The sequence below is a fragment of the Theobroma cacao genome, chromosome 7 (genome assembly GCF_000208745.1).
Source record: "Theobroma cacao cultivar B97-61/B2 chromosome 7, Criollo_cocoa_genome_V2, whole genome shotgun sequence".
NCBI lineage: Eukaryota > Viridiplantae > Streptophyta > Magnoliopsida > Malvales > Malvaceae > Theobroma > Theobroma cacao.
In genome coordinates, this window is record NC_030856.1 from 13,766,812 (window position 1) to 13,789,253 (window position 22,442).

The 22,442-nt window shown below is 35.8% G+C and overlaps 1 protein-coding gene across 4 annotated transcripts; it reads right to left on the minus strand.

The window, feature by feature from the left end:
- On the minus strand, positions 512-22,375 carry LOC18594900 (tetratricopeptide repeat protein 27 homolog). Of its 4 annotated transcripts, none has more exons than XM_007022593.2 (21): positions 21,926-22,375; positions 21,385-21,526; positions 19,178-19,509; positions 18,382-18,463; positions 18,019-18,298; positions 17,018-17,076; positions 16,570-16,659; positions 15,952-16,043; positions 15,677-15,775; positions 15,468-15,545; positions 9,474-9,558; positions 9,329-9,387; positions 9,126-9,195; positions 8,847-8,938; positions 5,901-5,963; positions 5,721-5,787; positions 3,976-4,239; positions 3,579-3,695; positions 2,042-2,194; positions 1,299-1,450; positions 512-949 (listed from the first exon to the last, which is right to left on the minus strand). In XM_007022593.2, exons 1-20 carry the CDS (start codon positions 22,327-22,329, stop codon positions 1,349-1,351), a joined length of 2,730 nt encoding a protein of 909 aa, XP_007022655.2. In that variant the 5' UTR covers positions 22,330-22,375; the 3' UTR covers positions 512-949; positions 1,299-1,348. The 4 variants fall into 4 exon arrangements, with proteins under 4 accessions (XP_007022655.2, XP_007022654.2, XP_007022656.2 ...); XM_007022592.2 differs by having other exon boundaries at positions 512-985; XM_007022594.2 differs by having other exon boundaries at positions 563-1,177.

Consider the following 22,442-nt stretch of genomic DNA (forward strand, 5'->3'; position numbering starts at 1 on the left):
TTAATTTCTACTTACAGGCACTACCTTTTGTATCTAACCTAACGATATGGTATAAAATTATAAATTGCCGTAATATTGCCTTACGTTTTGTGCTGATACCTATATATTTATGCATTATATTATGATCCTAAGTTATAATGTTCTAAGACTTTCTACTATGGACTATAACATTTTATATATGTAATTTTTAATACGTGAACTTGCTTTAATCCTCACTTATAAAAATTTAATAAAATGAAAAATATGATAACACAACTATTACATGCATTATTATATTCATGTGCAATGCACGGGTAAATTTCTAGTCTTGAATTATAATCCACTTTATTAGATCATAATTTTAAATTATAATTTTATTTCTTTATTAAAACCAAATTAACTTAATCAACTTTTAATCAAATAAACAAATAAATAGTATAAAAGTTTATAAGAAAATCTAACACTGTATACATAAGGTAACACACGGTGGTTCTGGATCGTATATGCTAACCTATTTATTTAATTCTTTACGGGTTCTAAAGCTTCAGTTTAATTCACAAAAAATTTCATGTAATTATTCCATAAAAAAATAAAAAAGAATTTCATGTAATTAGCCCTTGGCATTGTGATTAACTATCAGTCATTGAAGACCCACAATCGATCATGTAGTAGACGGCAGGGATACTGTGGATACTTACCCCTTTCCCTATCCTTTTTCAATCACCCATTCCGTCTTCCAATGCCCAGGAATTCCTACCCTTCATTTTTTTCAATCTCTATGAAGAAAAAAACAAAAATGATCAAGAAAAGGAATCAAAGCCAAGGCAAAGGGTAGGGAGAGACACTCTGCTACCAAAAGATGATGACAAGGTTCACTTGGACATCACAGCCACTGCCATGATGCAGTGGAGTTCTTTCAACTAAAATTTTCTCTTCCAGGACAGGGAGGTGAAATAAAGCCAGACCCAACCTGCACAGTTGCATCATGATGTGTTACCAGCATTTCCTGAATGAAAAGCACATTGTCTTAATAATTCGATGTCAATTCTTTCTCTACAGTCCGATGCATCGCAGGGAATAAAAATCCTTAACAAAATGCTCTCTGGATAACTAAAAGGATTGAAGACTGTGAAATTGATCAACTCAAATGGAAAAGCTGACTCAACATTGTGAATGTGTTTTGGTATAAAGCATATACCTACATAATTAAAAAGCAGAGCAAGTAATTAATGCATGCTTATCACTGCAAAAATTATCCCAAACTAAACCACAGGTTGACATAGTTATAAAAGAAGGAATATATATAATTGCAAACCTACCCTTGATCTGATGTAGATGGTAAATCCTGCAAGCTTAGAAATTTTGACTTTTAAGTAGGTGTTGACTCTAATTGTTGTTGTTGTTTCGTCTTTACTCCATTAAGGCAAGCTTCAAGATTCCTGAATTCTTCCGTGTCTGAAAAGATCCCAGCCTAAAATGCCACAATTCTACCTTATAAGCAGTTCTCACAACATGATCAAGGATAAATATGTAATTGATATTTTTATCCATGGAAAATATGAGCAGGAATAAACTTACACTCAAAGTAACAATTATATATGTTATGTAATTTCCTATCTGTTTGCTAAGCAAACAAAAAAAACATTCCCATCTGTTTGTAAATTTCATATTTTGTTAATCTAGATGTTAGATCTAATGCTCTATCATGAAATTGTACTCGTACAATTGCAAGTTGCTTGAAAATGCTTGATTGTTTTTTGACATCACAAATCAAACGTTAAACATATATCATAAAAGATATATTCTTGATTGATGTGATACAAAAATCTTCAACCTAAAACTTTACATGAATGATGAGAATAAATAAATTATTGAATCATGGTTGATTCAATAGAAAATAGCTATATTATATACATATAAAGTTACAGAAGAGTGTAACAATTAGCAAATGTAGGAACACATTAGTGAAAACGTTTAAAGTGCAAACTAAACTAAAAAATATAGAAAAGATAAATGCAGCAACAATGCAATTTAGAATGCATAGCAAAATAAAACTACTTGCCTGTTTTAGAATGTTCTTCAAGTGCATCTCAGCTGTAAGTAGTTCTCGACGACTACCAGTAGAGGAAGAAATATCTATGTAGACCTTACAAAGTTCCAATGAGGCCTGTGCAAACTTTTTAAAGCTGTCTCTATCTTTCCACAAATTAGATCCCTGGGAGAGAGAGATTAGAGTCAAACTCATGGCACAATAACAAAATAATAAGAATAAATGATATGCCAATTGAAATAGAAATCATTGGTAGGATGACATTTTTTATTGATCACATCATATAAATTCATTAAATTAGGATATAAAGACACATGCATAAAAAACATAAAGGGAGAAGGAATGATAACAGAAATTGAATAGACTCCTGTAGTTGTCATCATGGTACAGAAATACATTCAAGTTATGCCTAAAGTCAATCCTGAATAATAACACAAGGCATAAAATATAAGTGCCAGCACAGACACATATCTCAGATAGGAATCGCATATATTTCCATAAGTCTTTCTATTAATAAATTCTTGTGAAGAAGGAAAGAAAATGGGAAACTGATGCAGACAATGTAAAAAGTCTGATTGAGAATTTGATTATCCTCTTACTGAGAAAACCCATCCATAATTCCTCAAATAAGGAGCAATTACACAAGAGCAGATGCAAATTAAAACTGCAAAAAGTGTTTGGGCATACACTTCTCTGTCCAAACAGAAAAGCAGTGCTGGCCAGTAATGTTGATGTAAAGGCAGGTAATAAATTTTCAGCCATGCAATCCTCACTTCAGTCTTTGATATCAAGAATTTACACAAGGGAACCCTGGCTTCAAGAGTGTGGTTTGAAAAGAAAGTTTCACAAACAGATTGAAACATCAGTTATTGTATTTGGTCCTATTTAATTTTTCTGAGAAAGAGAAAAGTAGATGAGTAGCTGGGAGGTAGGATGGGAGAGAGGAGGCAGATATGAAGGTGGGGTACTAAGGGGTGAGGGGACAAAGTCCAAGCCAGGCAAATCAAATTAAAATTTATATTGGCACTCTTCAGCTTCCTAGCAGGCACCTAACTTCAGGCATGTTTAGAACAAGCCTAAACTCAGTAGAATTCTTCGAAATCAAGCTAAGCTCTTTAATTCTTAACCATCATGGCACTTTTTGGCCTATTTTTTTTTTTATACATCTCACTTGTGACTCAAAAGAACCTCATCACAAAGTCATAATATAAGTCAAAACATACACATTAGAGAATATAAAATCACTAAGCTAAGCTCTTTAACTCTTAACCATCATGGCACTTTTTGGCCTACCTTTTTTCTATACATCTCAGTTTTGACTCAAAAGAACCTCATCACAAAGTCTTAATATAAGTCAAAACATACACATTAGAGAATATAAAATCACTAAAAAGCTCTCTCACAATATAGGATTGTCAATTTGGTAAACTCAAATAATACATGACGTCACTCTTCAGGGAAAAGAATTTGCTAGGAGCCCCCTAAAATGTACTAAAAATATCACGTTGATAATAGCAGAATACAAGGCATTGAATGTTGATCGAGATACCTGATATGATCTAACTTGCTTTAAGAGAGCTTCACAGCACATAGTAAGGTCACCTTTAATTCTATGCCACCTCGCATATAAGCCCCATAATTCTGCCCTACTTTCACTTCGAACTATCTGTATCAGACAAGACTTAATATGCATTAGATATTGAGTAAAATATTACATAGGCATAATTTAGCCCAAATTTGTACAGCCCAAGTAACGCTAGTATAAAGCAGTCTGTCAAAGTGCAGATGCATCCCAATACCAATTTAGAAGTTTTGTGATTGGTGTCAAGCATGAGAAATCATATAAGGAGACGATTGTTGACTCCCCACATGAAAGAGTTTGGTATCACTCTCTGTAAGGAGAAAAGATAATAGAACATAGTCACAATCATGAAAGTATTTGAAACCTGTTGTAGAATTTTTCCAAGAAACTCCACCAAATGCTCATTTTCTCCCAATTTTCCCGCAGTCTGCTCAGTATTTGCAGATTTATTAACAGAATATACAAGTGAATCAGGACTGGTCTGATTGGAAAAATCATCATCACTGGTTACAGCAGACTGTCTAACTGAAGCCCTTTCCTCCAAATATTGCATGATTCCCTCAAGTAATTCAACATCAATTCTCTTATTATTGGTCATACTTAGCACCATCTTAATAGCTTCCAGAGCCTACAAACAGATATACATAGATAAAATAGCATATAAATAGAAAGTAAAAAGACAAGTGAAGGTATAATCATAATTGCAATTGCTAGTCATTGAACTGATGGCTATATGAGGAAAAGCTCACACGCAGAGAATCTGAGGTCGAGAACCAGAGATAACTACGCATATATCAAATTTATCTTACTTATAAGACCTCAATCAAGGTCACATGCTATTTTCTATCTCCTCTTTCTAGTCAGAATATCAGTTTCTCTTAGACAAGGGGAACAATTCATATAGCTAATACCAGCAGTGTGGTGAAGGCCGTGTAGAGGTTAACTGTATTACATCTTATAACAGTTTGTTTGCTCTTACATACCAATTTGAAGAATAATCCTTTCTATTTGTAAGAATAAACTTTTTCCCAGGCTCAAAAAGACTAAGAAAAAGCTAACCTGACCAGAATGACCCACCCAACCTACCCTGAAACTTAACCCAATTTGACTCTAAGGCTTTGCTTGAGTACAGAATGGAGTGGGGATGGTGGAAAAGGTGAAAAGAAATGGATTTTAGGTGTTAAAGAAAATCCAGAGCAAAGAAAACAGGGAGTGATGGATGTTTTCTTTCCAACCCACAAAGCGCAATTCCAAAATTGGGCGGATGAGGAGAGAGAAAATAAGGCCTATTTGGATAAACCCCATAAATGAACCTTTTTACACCAGATCTGAGAAATAACCAGATAAAATCCACTCATGTTATTGGAAATTACAATTTTTAGTGAATATTTTTAGAAGTGTATGATTGAAAATTTTACTTTTATTTTCTTTCCTCACTTTTCAACCCTACCATGGAAAGAAAATCATTTTTTTCATTCACATTTCCATCTTTCCTACCAAGCAAATATGGAAAGAAAAACATGCTGTCAATCATTTACTTTTCTATTCTCCCAACCATCTTTCCATTTTTCCATCCTCCCTACCAAGCAAAACCTAAATCTCAATAACCAGAACATGAATAAAAATAACCACAAGAGACTCAAACCTGAATAAACTGAAACCCAAAAATTTTTGAATCAACATGAACCTGAAGAGATTCAGACCCATATCAATCCAAACCCGACCCTCAACCAAACCCCAACTGATCCGAAACTTAAATCGAGCATAATTTCTATTATTTTTTCATTTTCAATATTAATTTAATTAAAAAATTAAAACTAGAATACAACTTAGTATAATAATGACCAGAACTCAACTCACTTTCAGTTAATTTAAAATTCAACAACCCAAACTTGAATAATCTGAAACTCAAAGTGATCAGCTAATAATAATTAACAGCTATAAAAGTTTTTCCACACATGCCAGACAAAAGTGCTCCTACTTAGATCTTCATATGAATCAAGCAGAGCCTTCCAAGAAGGGCCAAAGAGAAGACTTGCTTGATCTTTAAACAGATCGACTAATTAGCAAAGTAAACAGCTCAAAACCAAACTACATAGGCAAGATTACCTGACCAATATTGCCAACATCAAAAGCAACATGGCTGTAGTTCTCCCACATCTGCCAGCTGTCTCGCCTGTCACCAAAACAGGTTGTTTGTTACAGTAAAACAATAAACAAGTGTGCTTGAAAATAAGTGGCCTGGTGTGTGCAAAAGTGCGTGATTCAATCAAGGTGAAAAAGTAGTACTTATATTTCAAGGCCTCCTTGAATGCAATATAGGACTCTTTGCTCTTGTTCTTAAACATATGTCTGCATAGTCAACAGATATGTTGTAATTGATTAAATTTACCATGCACCTAAAGTTTATATGGTCTAAAACTGTAACATAATTTTTATCAAAGAGAAAAAACAAAAGAACTATGATATAGTAAATTCCAGTATAAAAAAAGAGCACAAGTCCAATAGTGATATATGGTTCACAAAAAAAATATATGCAGAATACAGTTCAACAAAGATATATCTCAACAAGAAGATCATGATTGATTATTGAGACAAAAAAAAAAAAAGATATCAAAAGTCTGAATAACACTCTACACAAACCCTAAAATACAATCCACACTTCAAATCTTCCTAGTCCTCAAAGTATGTATCCCAATTCCTAACGAGCCTACCTGAAACTTAAAATTGTTTTGTCTAGTTCCATAATATACAACTCTTGCTTACTATGACCCCAGCAATAACATTCTACAATCGGAGCAAGAACCAAGCCAAAAATCTTTAGATAAATTCCATTTCTAAGTCCAAATTTCCACTTCAAAGATACCCATTTCTACACAGATGTAGAATGTTATGTTGCTCTGACTCTTCATTTCTCATAAACTATCTGTGTGCAACACATATCAACAGACATGGGTATGGAGGTCACACCCTCCAAATGCATGGGAAAACTTATAAAAAAGTTGAAATACCTATGTAGGACACATACCCATATCCAACACTCACCCCCAAGCCCAAATAATATAGACTAAAACCATACTATGTTACAGGCAATAAGCAGTTTTACCTACTTTTCTCCTCTTGTTGCATATATATATCTACACACACATGTATGCATGTATGTATGTTGGCACTAACAATGTGCTCCCTATTCTTTCTTTTGATGAGACAAAAAGATCTGAAGACAATATAAAGGGTTCTCCTTCCTTTCTTTTCAATATCTTTTCCCATATGGGGATGTTATCCACTTATTTGTCATATCAATTGTTACCATTATCATATTAAATATATATTATACAACCTTCCCTTGCACTATACCAAATTAAGGCATTTCAAAATGGTACGTAGATTTGCTGACAGCTTTTGAACCTGCTTCATGAGTCTAGCATCTATAAGAACCTAGTTATTGAGAGCATTAAAAGAACCAATAGTCAGTTGAAGAAATACTAACCGGACTAGTTAAATATGCTAAACAAATCAAGGCTATGAATTTTTCTGTGCACTAGATCCAATGAATTGATTTTGGCCCACAAAAACACCTGTATTATGTTCCCAAAACCAGTCGAGCATTTTTACATGAGAAATCCAAAGGTAAACTATCTCACCATTCAGATATGTTCAGTGCAACAGATGATAGGAAAGAGGCAGGAAATGATGTGGATTTGAAGGGTCAATGGTGCAAGACAAGAAATTGACTTCAGGCTGCATTAATAAGGGAGAATAAACCAGGATTCAGGATGATGTCAAGAGTTCTGAACAAATTTACGATAGGAATCAGTTCATTTTCCTGTTTACGTACTTAAGATTCCTAAATCAGAAATTTGCTGCAAATCCTTCATCCTTCTTTGGATCTAATCCTAATAAGAAAATCTCAGGTTTCAAATAGATTTCCACCAAAATAGTTTAAAATCTTGCTTATGCTTGATTTTGTTTCACAATGAGCTCGACAGTAACAGCTCTCAGAACAAAAGTTAGCTACCCAAGCGACCATCTGATTGACTTCAAGTAAAACTCAGACATCAAGTGAATACACCGTATTACAAAGCAACATCAACTTCTTTTTGATGGCTCAATTGAACAAATTTGTTGTCCAAACATCAAAGCGTTATGATGTGGCTTATTAGAGGGTAGAGAGAAAGATTTAAGTTGACAAAGCACAGGGGGATAAATGTTGACTTCTTTGAGAAGCATCTAAGCATTGGGATGGGATCTCTGTCAGTAGATATGAAAAATTCTTATGGGCAAGTCAAGTCTAGAGATCTAAGTTTGGAAATACCTTGTTAATCATTCTTAAGATAAAAATCCTGGTAATCAGTAAGTATCTCAATAAGGGTTTGTAATTTGAAAGCCAAATCTGACTGCATCCATCCAATTCTCCTCCATCTAGCCAAAACTTTAGAGATTCAACAAATGGCATCTTTCTAGTTCAAGACAGAAGAATCAGGTTTACATATAAATAGCAGTGTAGTGTAATACTTAACAAGTAAATTCAAGAGAACAAACAACCGTGGACACTCTCAGACAACAAAAGGTTTTGTTTTTTGGAACATAGACAACAAAAGATCTTGATATTGTTTATAATAATGCCGTCTCAAGACTTTAGTGTCATTTATGATGGATATACCCTTCCAAACTTTTATATTCATGACTCAGCAATTCATAGGTCATAAGCAAATGCTCATCAAGAGATGTCTTGAAATATGGAAGCTAAGCAAAGTTTGACATCTGATATAACCTATATTAAAAAAACCCTTTTTAAAAAAGGTAGAAATATGACCTGGAAGCTTTGAGGTAAGATTTTCCAGTTGCTCTAGCACTAGACTTTGCAGAAGAACTCAGAACTTTAGCAAACCACACAGTTTTCACTTTTCACTAGCACACTAACCTAAAATCAGATGACCAGGTGGCAACTATAAAAACCGATTCTCATTACAGCAATTTAATTCATCTAGACAATTATAATAATCCAGATTTAAGATGCAAGTAAAACAAAAAAAATTTTTTCTTGGAGCAAAGCAAAAAATCTTAAGGCAGAAAAATATAAAAACCAATCCCAATGAATTAGAGAAGTTCCTTCTACAAAAATCATCCCATTAAAATAGCAGTAATTGGAATTGCCCAATGAGGAGAAAAATACAAATATCTTGGGCAAACAAATATAAGATGTGATAATAGATGAAAGAGACAAGAGCATACAAACAAGCAATATTGTTCCAAGCCTCCCCATTTTCAGGATCAAGTTGCACTGCTCGAGTAAAACCATCAAGCGCCTTTTCAACATCCCTAGCCTGTATGTCATGATCTTAATCAGAAGCTTAAAAAGTTTAATAGAGCAACTAACCCACACAACAAAGAGAACCTTAAAAATCCATTTTCTTATATATACTCTAAAGTGCACAAAAATTGGTGCAGAAACTGATAAATAAAGATCAACAAGTCAACTGGCCCCAAAAAAACAAAGATCAAGTTACATACCTTCAATGCAGCAGCACCAAGTGCAAACCATCCACCTGGATACAATGAATTCAAGGCCATGGCAGACTCCCTGGGTTAAGTTTAATCAGTTTTTCAGCCAAATAATCCTTTTTGTTTTATTTTCAACCAAATAAATCATAAGCAGCACAAAGCTATCAGTCATTGTAATGGAAACAGTAGTAGAAGCAATCAAGAAAATATACCATAGTGTCTTAGATGTCTCATAGTCTCCTCTTTGATACGCATTACGAGCAAGAGAACGCTGACACAAAAAAAACTAATAATGTAATAAAAAATACTAAAACAAAACATACTGAAAACCATTTAATTATAAGCAAAATAAGTCACCTTAGCCCGTGCTGACCTATTATTTGAAATTTCCAATGCTTTTTCATAACAGGCATCACTGTTTGTAATATCACCCAATGAACACCTAGAAATTAAAAATTACATGTTAGATATATTACACTAAATTTAGCAATTTCCTTCCATTGGACAAGACTCAATAAACTTGTGTCCACATGTGCAACATAACAAAAACCAAAAAGTTCCACAATCATATCCATATTTAAAGGTGAAAAATACTTAATAAACAGAAAACAGCATAAGTGCCGTAAGTGCCACCTTTAAGTAAAGCCTTCTAAGGCATAGAAGCCACAATTACAGGGGGCTTCCTATAAGATCAAATCACACTTCATTTAGAAAAAATAATTCATGGAAGCATAGATTAAGTTGTCTTTCATCTTTATCAAACCTTTTTCTTGAATACAAAATTATAAGTTCAGGGGACAGGGATAGCCCATAAAAATGATATATGCCCCTATACAAAACAAATACAAAATCTTGACAGTAGTTCTCTTATGTACACCTTTACCAAGACTTTATGTGGCATGAATATACTAAGTAATGAACTCTTAAATTATGGCATGTATCATCAGAGGCCATCATCCTCTTTAATAGTAAAAATGCCGTGTTGGTATGTACAAGAGCAGGGTTCAAGCCAAGAGAGGACATTTTAATAAACATTCTAGAAGTTAAAATCATATCACCCACTTTTATATGAACACACCTAGGGTGATGACCCTTTGGCCCCTCAAGAAGAAATGAGAGCACAAAACTAGTAGACAGAGTAATATAGGCATGTTGCCATCAATTTAATTGGATTTAACTTGTTTGTGCCTCTTTGGCCAACAATGGGCAAGTATCATGGAGCGCAGTTCAGAGCCATAGACGAGGCCCGGAGGTGTAGCGGAGTGCCGGCACATGGGGGAGCATTGCTGGGAGAGAACCCCCACTAGGGTGTGCTAGACAGGAGCCAGCTGCTGGCAGGGGCGCAGAACACAGGCCCCTTGGCGAGCCAGCCCGCACAGCCCCCAATACATAGCTTGCGCGTTGCCCAGTCCAGCACGCGCGCTCAGCACCCAGGCACCCTGCCTATGTGCGGCTCAGACACTCCAACCCTCATACTGTAGTGCCTGTACTGCCTAAACCGCCCAAAATTGCCCAATATGTATAGTTTCTCGCCAAAAGCTGTCTTATCAGCCAAATTGATTTTGGAAAAAATTTTTGGAGAGAAAACACACTATAAATACCTCTTGTAAATTTTGTACAGGATTTATCATCAGAATTAATAAAATACATTCTATTTCACTCTCAAACTATCTAGTTCTCTCTTCCACTCTTCTAGGTGCTTCTCTTACACATCTAGGCGATCCCTCATCTCGCCCACCGTTACTTCTACTAGAAACAGCCTCGTGTCAAGAGCAGAAATGAGGTCTCGGAAGGAAGATTTCTCCCTTCGACTAGCGCGGGTGTCTTTACCCTTAGGCACTGGTTTTGGCAGACTAGACCCACTGGTCGTCATCCTTTCCACTCAATCACCTCTTATGAAGCTTACACACTGCGGCTCGCAAAAAGATCGCAAATTGTCCTCAACAACACTGCCTGGCTCGCAACTGACCCAGCAACACTGCTTGGCTCGCAAATTGTCCCAACACACTGCCTGACTCACAGCTGATGGCTCTGATACCACCTGTCACGTGGGAGTTCTGCAGACGCCCCAACCGTGCGGCCTTGAGCTCACCCTTAGCTTGGCCTCGAGCCTAAGTCAGCTTAGTAGCTGATTCTTTGAGCCCACAAGGACAAAGATCACACAAGAATGAAGTATGCAATGTAACTTACCAACCCACACGCAAGGCCTCAGCCTTCAGTGAACACTTCGCACACGCACCCAACACAGGCAGCACACGCCTAGCAGAGGGGTTTCGGTTGGCAGGCTCATGACAAACAAGCACTCCGGATAGTGCGCGCTCACACCAACCAGGTAGAAAATGACCTTAGGCCAGCAAGCACACAAGTAGAAGATTGAAGTGAGGAGAGTGGAAGAGAGAACCAGAGAGTTTGAGAGTGAAATAGTGTATTTCATTAATTCTGATGATAAATCTCGTACACAATGTACAAGAGGTATTTATGGTGTTTTTCCTTCAAAAATTTCCCCCAAAGTCAATTAGGCTGATAAGATAGCTTTTGGCTAAAAACTGTATATTTTGGACAATTTTAGGTGGTTCAGGCAGTACAGGCGTTATAGTATGCGGGCTGAAGTGTCAAGACCGCACACAGGCAGGTTGCCTGGGCGCTAGGCAGCGCTTAGGCTGTCTGTCTGGGGTTGTGCAGGCTGGCTCGCCCAAGGGCCTGTGTTCTGCGCCCCTGCCAACAGCTAGCTCTTATCTAGTACACCTCAGTGGGGGTTCTCTCCCAACAATGCTCCCCCATGTGCCGGCACTTCGCTACACCTCCGAGCCTCCTCTACGACTCTGAACCGTAATACCCTCCCCCACCTAAGCTGGCAGCATCCTCGTTGCAGTGTGGAAGGCGTCTATCCGCTCTTGGAACTACCACAAGTCCTCTGCAGACTCCCAACTCGCTTCTCTCTCGGACAGTCCTTTCCATCTCATTAGGCACTGATGCTGGGGCATGTGGTGCTGTCACTTTAGTACCCTATCAGCCAGCACTTCCTCTATTTCTTGGTCGTATGCTGCTCGAACGCCCAATGGAGCCCGACGACTCACCCTGCGGCTAAGGTCGCTCTCACCGGTATGGTAGGACTTCAGCATACTTACAAGGAACACCGAGTGCACCTTTAGCTTGGGTAACATGTCCAGCTTGTAAGCTACTTGGCCGATCCTTTGAACCACTCCTTTGTTCTTCAAGACCAGGTGCAGCTTCACCATCACCATGTCCCCCTCACTGAAGTAAGCCTCACGTCGGGTTTGGTCTGCCCACTTCTTTGCCTTCTTGGCCGCCTTGTGGAGACATGCTCGGACCAAGTCTTGCTGTTCCTCCCAGCTCTTGGCAATCTTATATGCTGTTGGTGCTGAACCTGTGTAGCCTGTAGCTATAGCGCTGGGCGTGCACGGCTGGTGCCCTATTATTATCTCGAACTAGCTCTGGCCAGTGGATTCAGTCCGCTGTAAGTTGTGGGAGAACTGGGCCATGTCGAGCCATGTAAGAGGATCGGCCAAGTAGCTTACCAGCTGGACATGCTGCCCAAGCCAAAGGTGCATTCGGTGTTCCATGTAAGTATGTTGAAGCCCTACCATGCCGATGAGCACGACCCTAGCCGCGGAGTGAGTCGTTGGACTCCATTGGGCATTCGAGCAGCATATGATCGAGAAGTGGAGGAAGTGCTGGCCGATAGGGTACTAAGGCGACAGCACCACATGCTCCAACATCAGTACCTAGTAAGATGGAAAAGACTACCCGAGAGTGAAGCGAGCTAGGAGTCCGTGGAAGACTTGTGGCAGTTCCAAGATCGGATAGACTCTTTTCACAATGCAGCGAGGACACTACCAGCTTAGGTGGGGGAAGGGATCACGGAGCGCGGTTCAGAACCGTAGAAAAGGCCCGGAGGTGTAGCGAAATGCCAAAATGGGGAAGCATTGTTGGGAGAGAACCCCCACTAGGGTGTGCTAGACAGGAGCCAGCTGCTGGCAGAGGCGCAGAACACAAGCTCTTGGGTGAGCCAACCAGCACAACCCCAAACAGACAGCTTGCGCGCGGCCTAGTCCAGCTCGCACGCCCAGACCCCAAGCAACCTGCCTGTACGCTGCTCAGACACTCCAACCCGCATGCTGTAGCGTCTGTACTACCTGAACAACCCAAAATTGCCCAAAATGTACAATTTCCCACCAAAAGCTGTCTTATCAATCAAATTGACTTTAAGGAAAATTTTTGGAGGGAAAACACACTATAAATATCTCTTATAAATTTTGTACAGTATTTATCATCAGAATTAGTGAAATACACTCTATTTCACTCTCAAACTCTCTAATTCTCTCTTCCACTCTTCTCACTTCAATCTTCTGCTTATGTACCTGCGAGCTTAAGGTCATTTTCTACTTGGTGTGAGCACACACTGTCCGGAGCGCTTGTGAGTGCCGTGAGCCTGCTGACTGTGCTACCTGTGCTGGGTGTGTGCGAAGTGTGCACTGAGGGCTTAGACCTTGTGTGTGGGTTGGTAAGTTGCATTGCACACTACATTCTTGTGTGCTCCTTGGTCTTTGTGGCCTTGAAGAATCAACTGCTAGGCATCCTTAGGTTGACTTGAGCTCCGAGGCCAAGCTAAGGGCGAGCTCAAGGCCGCACGGTTGGGGCGTCTATAGAACCCCCATGTGACATAAGGACCAGGAAGATGAACACTTTCTTTTGTTTTTTCCTATGAATTTATGTAATTATTTATTAGAGAAAATAACTCATAAAATAATTACAAATTTCATATCACTAAAATGGTTATAGTTTTGTGATTGATTTTGTAGTGAGCTATATAATCTTAGAATGTGTACATTTTGTTTTATGATATAATTATTAATTATAAAGTATTTAAAATGCAATAAATTACTTTATATATTATTATAAGTTAATTATTTACTTCATCTTATAAGGTATAATAAGGCCTACAACCAAGAAAAACCAAAAAATTGACGGCCACCACAAAATAAAACCATACTAAAGCAAATTACCTATAAGTGGTCAACCTAGTTATATGGGAATACAACCCAATGAAAATAAAGCAAAGAAAAATTAAGCATGGGAACTAGAGATACTAGGATGTTTTATATTAAGATGCTGTTTGGTTGTTGCTTTTTTCTAGTCGCTTTTTGCATCCAAAAGCAACACACAAAACACATGTTTGAATACTTAAGCAAATTATATTTTTGAGTTAAGGAGAAATTAAAATTGTAACTATTTTGGAGAAGAAAATGCATGATTTTAATTATGTTGAAAAACTAGAATTGCTGTTGCATTTTTATTTTACTTATTTATTAATTTTCAAATATTATTTTTGATTTCACATTTTATAATTTGCTTTCACATTAGCAACCTTTTAACAATCGAAAGCAAATAGCAAAAACCAACTAACAAAAGCAACAACCAAACAAAGCCCTAAATTTTTTATTTTTCTATTTTGAGCCACAACATGCTTCTCAAAATGTTACATCATTGGGTGCAAAGTCATTAATACTGAAATAAAAAATAAATGTAAAATGTATAACTCCATTTGGTTGTTGATTTTCCTATTAGTGTTTTGCTCTCGGAAGCAAAAGGAAAAATACACATTTGGGTATAAAAGCAAAAAATATTTCGAACACTTAATTTAAAGATTGTAAATTTTTTTAAGAGCATAATGCATGATTTTCCTTTTAGATAAAATAGTTATGTCATGATTAGTATTACATTTAAGTTATTTGTTCATTTTTAGTGCTTGTTTGGCCTGACTTTTTTTCAGCTTATTTACCTTTTAAAAACAAAAGCCAAGTCAAACATAAATTTTGAGAAGCTCTTAAAAAAAAAGTAACTTTTTTTTAAAGAATAAAATTTTTAAAAAAAGAGCTTCAGGAAAATATCCTTATCTGTTAAAATACAAGAAAACTTTTATTTTTGTTTCAAAAATATCCTCATCTGTTAAAAATAATAACAATATTACCCTCTCAAAAAAAAGAAATACCTTCTATGATAATTTTAACAAAAATTATAACTTATAAAAAGAAATTTACCAAACAACTTTCACTTAATTTTAAAAACTATTATTTTTCATAAGAACTTCATAATAACTTTTAAGCTAAACAAAAATCAGGCCAAACAAGCTCTTAATCAATTATAATTTTGTTGTTTAGCAACTTTAGGAAGTAAAAGCAAATAACAAATGCAACAATCAAAAAAGCCTAGTCGATGAGAACAACGTTTTTAGCCTGGCCAGAACTTATGAAATAAACATGTTAATGAACATAGAAGGACAAAAAATTACAATATGAGAAGATCAATAGAAAAGGTGAATTCACATACCATAATCTTGGGTCATTTGGCGTTTTAGACAGTCGGACCTTGATAAGTTCAACAGCAGCTGCTTTCTTCTCTAATTGGCTGTTTAATCATGTCAAATCTCACATAAGATTGAAAAACACAACAAAGAGTTCCAAAAAGAAACAAAAGGCATGGATAAACACATACAAGAAAATCTTCACTCGGAAAGGAGATGCTATAGTTCATCATACCAGTAGCAGTATATTAGATTATCCCACAACTCTAAATCCTCAAAGATTTTAAGCGCCTCTCCGATCAAGCCACAGCTAACTAATATGTTACCATATTGCCTAAAATCATGAGGATAAATGAGAAAAAGTGAATAACGGAACACTGTAAGAAATTGTTAAAACAACTAACTCTAAATAAAGGTGAGTATACAGAGTTGGTAGATATGATACATTTAATTAAAAAATAAAAATATAAACCATCATGAATCTTTTGAGAACATAGAAAATAGTTTTACTTCCGAAGAGCAGGAATCGTTGGGATATAAACAGCATAACAAAAAGGAAGCCTCAGCGGAACCCCAACAGAAGGTTCATGAATACTTTCAACCTGAAATAACCCAAAATATATTTTTTAATGAAACATACCTCCAAATTGAAAAGGAATCCTCACATACTAGAATTGAAAAACTTGATGCACATAGAATAGACATGAAAAAAGAAAAGACAAAGATAAAAGAAACAACATCTTGTAGACACCCAAAGTTAAAAGAAGCAATGGATATCCAAAAGCACCCTTCTCCGATGTCATTAAAAGCAACTCATGAGACAAGTGGCATGATTACGTAGTCAACCCAATGGCTAAAATAACATCAAACTTTGTCATTCATCATAATATTTTTAAGTAGTATATAGTATAAATTGATATGTAAACTTGATGAGTGTGTACTGTAAATTAAAATATTATATTCAATAGTAATACAAATAAAATTACTTAGACATTGTACTTATATATATATATATAATTACAAACAAGGAGTAAAAGGAAAGCAAAAGCATGGATATAAAATTACAAAGCCACACTATATTTTTTTAAAAAGACCAGGAAAGCATCAATACATGGACACTCATCTTACCAAGTTATCCATCATCTGTAGAGCACGCTCCTTTGTGCGACTGCGAGTTGACTCCCAACGAATCCGTAATATGTCACAGAAACACTGTAACTGAGAAATTACAAGGCATGTGGCAATCAAAAATTTTAAGATCATATTCAATGGTAACCAACCTTCTGCATTGAAGAAAACTAATAGCTCATTACAGATCATTCAGATTGTTGTCAAATCATCTTTCTTCAGGTCAAACCCATTATCTTTTTACTATCTTGAGTAACTTTAGATTGCAAATTCCATTATGGCATACTTAATTTAGAGAAAGCCCCAATCATAAAGCACAAAAATTTCTAGAAATATGGCTCCACATTCACTAAATTTTTCAATATTAAAGATTTTAATGTCTGAAACAAACTTGTCGATACATTTCGTTGACACATGTAACTAGATGCTTTTGCACTAATCTGCTTACAATGAAGTACGATGATTGCTGAGAATCAATTGCCTCTATATACGGAGCCATATCCCAACCTGAAACAGAAATTGAGCAGTAAATTACTACATAATCATTCTCAATATCTGCCTACAAAATTCCACAAACTGTACATCAATTGAAAAGTAACAATAAAGTGTTGTTTCTCATATGGTACAACTTCTCTATTCTGAAGAGATGAAGGTGAGTGAAACTGGACACTCAAAGCATAACTTCTTTAAAAGTTTAAAATAAGCTTATCAAAGCTATAAGCTGAAGCTTCTAAGGAAAGAAGCAATATAAGTGATAGACAAGTCAATTAACAAATAAACAAATAAATGGTGTTCTTAATGATTTCACATAATTTCAATTTGACAACCCTTTTCAAAAATTTCAAAAAGCAGTACTTCATTGAAACCCCAACCAAGCCAAAGAGGCTAAAATTTGAGAAGATAAAGGAAACTGAAGAGAAAGAGTTAATTTATTAATTTGAAATAAGGTCAGGTTTGTGGTTGAATAATTTAAGGGTGTCCAAGAACTGGACAAAAAAAAAAAAAAGAGCTTGGGAATGGTAGCTAAGGTTTTAGCATTAAGATGTTATTTTTGCAGGTTATATATCTGATGTTTGAACAAGAAAATGCATGAATTAGAACGTCGTGGAATGAATATAAAATATCCAATATGAGAGTTATATGGTACATAATGAACACAATATTCATACTGTTATGACCTTCTCCTTGCTTAGATAACAATGTTAAGCCCAAATATTGTCCTTGTTTTACTGAAAGAAAGCATCCACCTTCAATTCCAATTCATACCTAATGATAACAAACATTTTAGAAATTTTATTTTTGTGAAGACTCCTTTAGAGGATAACAGGGCCTTAGCAAAAGATATGTAATCTCATGTCACAAAAAAAATAAATACATAAGTGCAGAGAAAACCAAAAGCAATGCTCATACCAGCAGAAGGCCCAGTCCAGATATCTTTGACCATCTTACCTTGCATTTCATCATATGGACTACTCTTTTCAATTAGGAGGCATTGTGCTAAAACCACTGCCTGCTGGACTGCTGTTAATGTGGCACAAGCACCACCACATGCATTGCTTCCAAAATCATTACCATCCTCAACCAGCTTTGGGGTCATAAATATATCAGAGGCTTCACGGATGCTTGGACCAGACAACTCTATGCCAGGACCTATCGAGGTGCAGATATCACCATTTACAGATTCTGATCTTGGGTTTGCAACCAATACCATTTGCGCCTTCAGTTCTACCTATGGCAAAATGATTCCTAATTCTAAGAACAACTGAACAAGAATTCGCAATAAAAGCATTATTAAGACCTTTCAATATTTACCTGATGTACGGTACGTAAGCCAAGAACACCAGTAACTGAGAGCTGAAGCCCAGCTGCCACTTCAGCTGACTCCAAATGTAGCCTGACATGAACAAAATGACCTCAATGAATAAAAAAAAGCAAGAAAACAAAACCATCTACTGTACCACTTGGAACTTCAGGTTATGCATTAAAAAATCATGGTTTGGAGAATTAAAAATGATTCGTGCTGATAAGAAAAATTGCAAAGCATAAAACCAAAAAAAAAAAGGGTATTTAGTAACAACTTCAAGGAGCATGAGTATCATCTCTTTGAGTGAGAATATTAGGCTCTAAAAAAAAAAAATTCTTATTACTGAATAAGCATTTTACCCTCTTCATATTTCACACATGGCATAAAATGTGGACACTCAAAATAAATATTTTAAGCAACTAGCATGCCTCAAGAAAAGGTAAGGTCTACTAGGTATAAACTGTTAAACATAATTTTTGGTTCAATAATAGCACAAATACAAACTGACATGCAAAAGACGTGACTTGGAAGAATGTAATCTCTCACATTGTGAAGTATGCAACAAAAGAATCAAATAAAATGCAATTAATTGCTGGACAAGAATGTCTTGACATGGTAGGAAAAGCAAGGAAGACAATCTTCTCCAGATGGGTGCATACATAGCTCCATGCATGTATGTACAGTTCATAAAGATCCGATCAAACTATATATAAATATTCCTATCAATTATTATCAATATCTTTCCAAATAAAAACAATGTCTGTGATAAGCCTATCCAATAGGAAACGTTTCCTTGAAACTCACCTACATGGATCAAGTCGGGCATAAATGTATTCTAGCACCCCTGCTTCTAAATGAACCATTGAAGCAATAGTAGATGCCTCCCCATCTTGCAATTGAGAACCCCAATAACTTGTCACTTTTTCCGAACTTCCAAAATGACTTGAAGTTTCACCCATAAATACTTGCAATAAATCAAAAAGAGAAGAAGACCGCTCATCCAAAATTCGTTGGTGAATAAGCAAAATTCTAAATAGCCACCATGAAATGCTTTTGATTCCAAATGTGGACACAACACTTGCTTCAAATAATAGATCTCTCGTCTTCAGGAGCAACATTTTAGCAAAAATTATGTACTGCAAAGCAGAAAAGACTTTCTTAAATAAATTTAAAGAACTCAAAGTGTACAATAAAAACAAGAACATCATGCAAAATGGCACAACTAGACCCTCAAACCAAAAGCATTTAAAAAGCAGATTTCAAATTCATATAGAAAAGTTAACATTACCATATACAACAATGTAGAGTTGAAATCACTTAGACACACAAATGTAGGCAATATTAAACTCTGATCAAGCTTACCTAGAAAGACAATTCACTTCTATAACATATGATTAATTAAGAGCTGTTTGGGCCTAATAGGAGCTTCACAAAAAAGTGCGATTTAAGTAGAGTTTTTAAGGAAGTTCTATCAATTTATAATTACTCATTACTTGATTAACTATAAATATCTTTTCTTTATTTAATAATTTTAACTTGTCTATCATCTTCTCATTACAACTTATTTTGAACGAGGTTTGTCAAGACCATACCAGTGAGTATACCGGTATCACTCTGAAAACAGTTCATATTGGTACCAATGTGTTTCTACTTATTATTTTGGATATAGCGATATTCTAAAATACTTTTTCTTATACACACACACACACACACACAAAAACAATTTAAAAAAGTAATGTTCCAAAAACTTCAAATCAAATAATGAGACTAACTCCATAATATTAAAAATCCAAATATAAAATGCAAGTCATCATCAAACAAGCATATAAAGTAGAAATAATGTTTAAGATGATCTTTACTTCATTCATTTTGATCAAAGTGACCCAAAGTCATCATTTGAACTCACCCAGTCCAAAGAACAATAATAATAAAACACTCACTCATCAAAAACCCTAAACAACCTAAAGTATGAAATATCTCTTAAAAATATTTTTGTCTCTTTGCGCTGCTTTTACTCTTCTTCCTGCTCACCTTCCTTCTCTTTTTGCTTCTCTCTTTCTCTGGTCTTTATTCTTCTACTTTCCTTTAGTTTATTTTCTACCTTTTTTTTCTTTGATTCCTTGTTGTTTGTTTCTATTTTAAAGAAATTTATGCAAATAAATTTGAAAAGGAAGTCAATAACAAATTGAAGAGGAATTTCAGAACCTATACAACATATGTGCTTAAACTCATTTACCAGGCCTATGGAAACAAATCAAAGACAGTTTTCTATAAAAGGGAAGACAACTTGTCCTCCAGGCAGAAAAAGACGGGATAGTCCGGTATTGAACAGTACCAAGGCAAAAATGAACAAACAATTAAATGTACTAGTTTGAGGAAAAAAGAGATACTGGCCAGTACCAGCAGCCAACTTTCTATCTTTCCAATTCTCCTCACACTATTTTACCATTATACCCGTTGCTAACTAGAAATAAACAGCAAATTTAAATAGATGTGAACAGCATTGTAAATTTGCAACAGTCGATTGGCATCTCTTCCATTGTCTCTTCCCTAATCTTTCCAATTTGAGAGAACTAATATTTGTTAGCATGGATAAAAATAGCAATCACTTCTAGTTTTTCTACTCTCACTCTTTTTCCTTAATGAGTATGATCAAACAAAATAACCCCCCCTTTTCCATCATCCCACTTCCATATCCTACCAAGCAAAACCTAATTCTCAATTTGGATATTGTTCTCCTACTTGCTTTCTAGTATTTGGTCTTTTAAAGAAAAAAAAAAGAGTAAATAGGTTTAAAAAAGGCCAATTCAAATATAATTATTTAGATAAAAAGATTCATCTAGGTTTTAATTCTACAAACTTCATTCTCTTTTACTTTTAGATCCAAATGTAAATTGTCGCTCATTGCCTAGAAAAGCAAATAGTAAAAGTAGCAACAAGAAAAAAAATGAACAATTTTTATATTTCACTAATTGAAAGACCCCTCTATGAATTGAAAAAAAAAAAATCACCTGAAGATAAGAGAACTTGCCAAGCAAGTCAGAGCCAGCAGCCATGAGCTGATTCCTTGCCCAATTCTCCCACTCCACGATCTCACTTTCTTCCAACCACGCTTTCATTGGCAAAGGACGCTTCGGTAACCTCTCCACCGGCCTAATTTTGAATTCAATATTTATTAAGAAAATATATTTTAAACATCATTTAGTCATCACATTACATCTTGCCTTTTGTTTATTTTTTTAACATACTCCAAAGCTGTTAAACGGAAGTACTAGTACAAAAGTAAAATCATTCACGATTAAAAACAAAAAAAAAAACAAAATACCATATAAATTCTATCATATTTCTTACATTAAAGTAAAATAATATAATTTCTTTTCAAATTTTATAAAATATATTTCAAATTCCAATTTTTACAAACATTGTACAATTCTATATGAAAACTAACCTTTCATAATTCCTTTTCCAAAAGTGAATGGCAAATAAAAAAAAAAGTAACAAGCAAAGTGTAATAATCGTTTTTACGTTTTAAAAAAGAATTTAAGGTCTTACCCAGTCAAATTGCACTGAGTGAACCAGAACAAAGCGGCTACAGCAACGCACACAACAAGAACAACCCTGCAAGCTTTTTCCGCATCCTCAATGGAAGGTTCGTTGATAAGGGATTCAACTCGGTCGAGTAAATCGGAGTAGACTCGGTCAGGCGTGTCAGAAAAGATGTCGGAGTCGGGCGAGGCAAGGACGAGGCGTGCCGCGTCAGAGGAAAGGGCTCCGAGGTAGTCCCCGGACTCGATGGAAGTGAGGATGTTGGAGATGAAGGCGTGGAGAGGAGAAGGAGAGTCGTCGGAAGCTAAGGATTGGGAGGAAGGAGAAGGACTGGAAGGTGGTGGACGTAGGGCGCAGCGCAGGAGTCGTAGCTCATGGCCGCGAAGGATTTGTATTTCGTATTCGGCCATGTTGATGTTGATGGAGGTACTGGGGAAAGTGAGCAATGAGGCAATTTTACTTGGGGTTTTAAGGGTTGGAGAAATTATTATAATAATAAAATGGAAAAGTAAAGAATATCAAT

Coding starts and splice junctions, on each gene's coding strand:
- LOC18594900 (XM_007022593.2), bottom strand. CDS start 22,329: ATGGCCGAATACGAAATACAAATCCTTCGCGGCCATGAGCTACGACTC. Junction 9,388..9,473: donor ATAGGTCAGCACGGGCTAAG/GTGACTTATTTT, acceptor TTTTTGTGTCAG/CGTTCTCTTGCTCGTAATGC. Junction 4,240..5,720: donor ATGTTGGCAATATTGGTCAG/GTAATCTTGCCT, acceptor ATCTGTTTGTAG/GCTCTGGAAGCTATTAAGAT.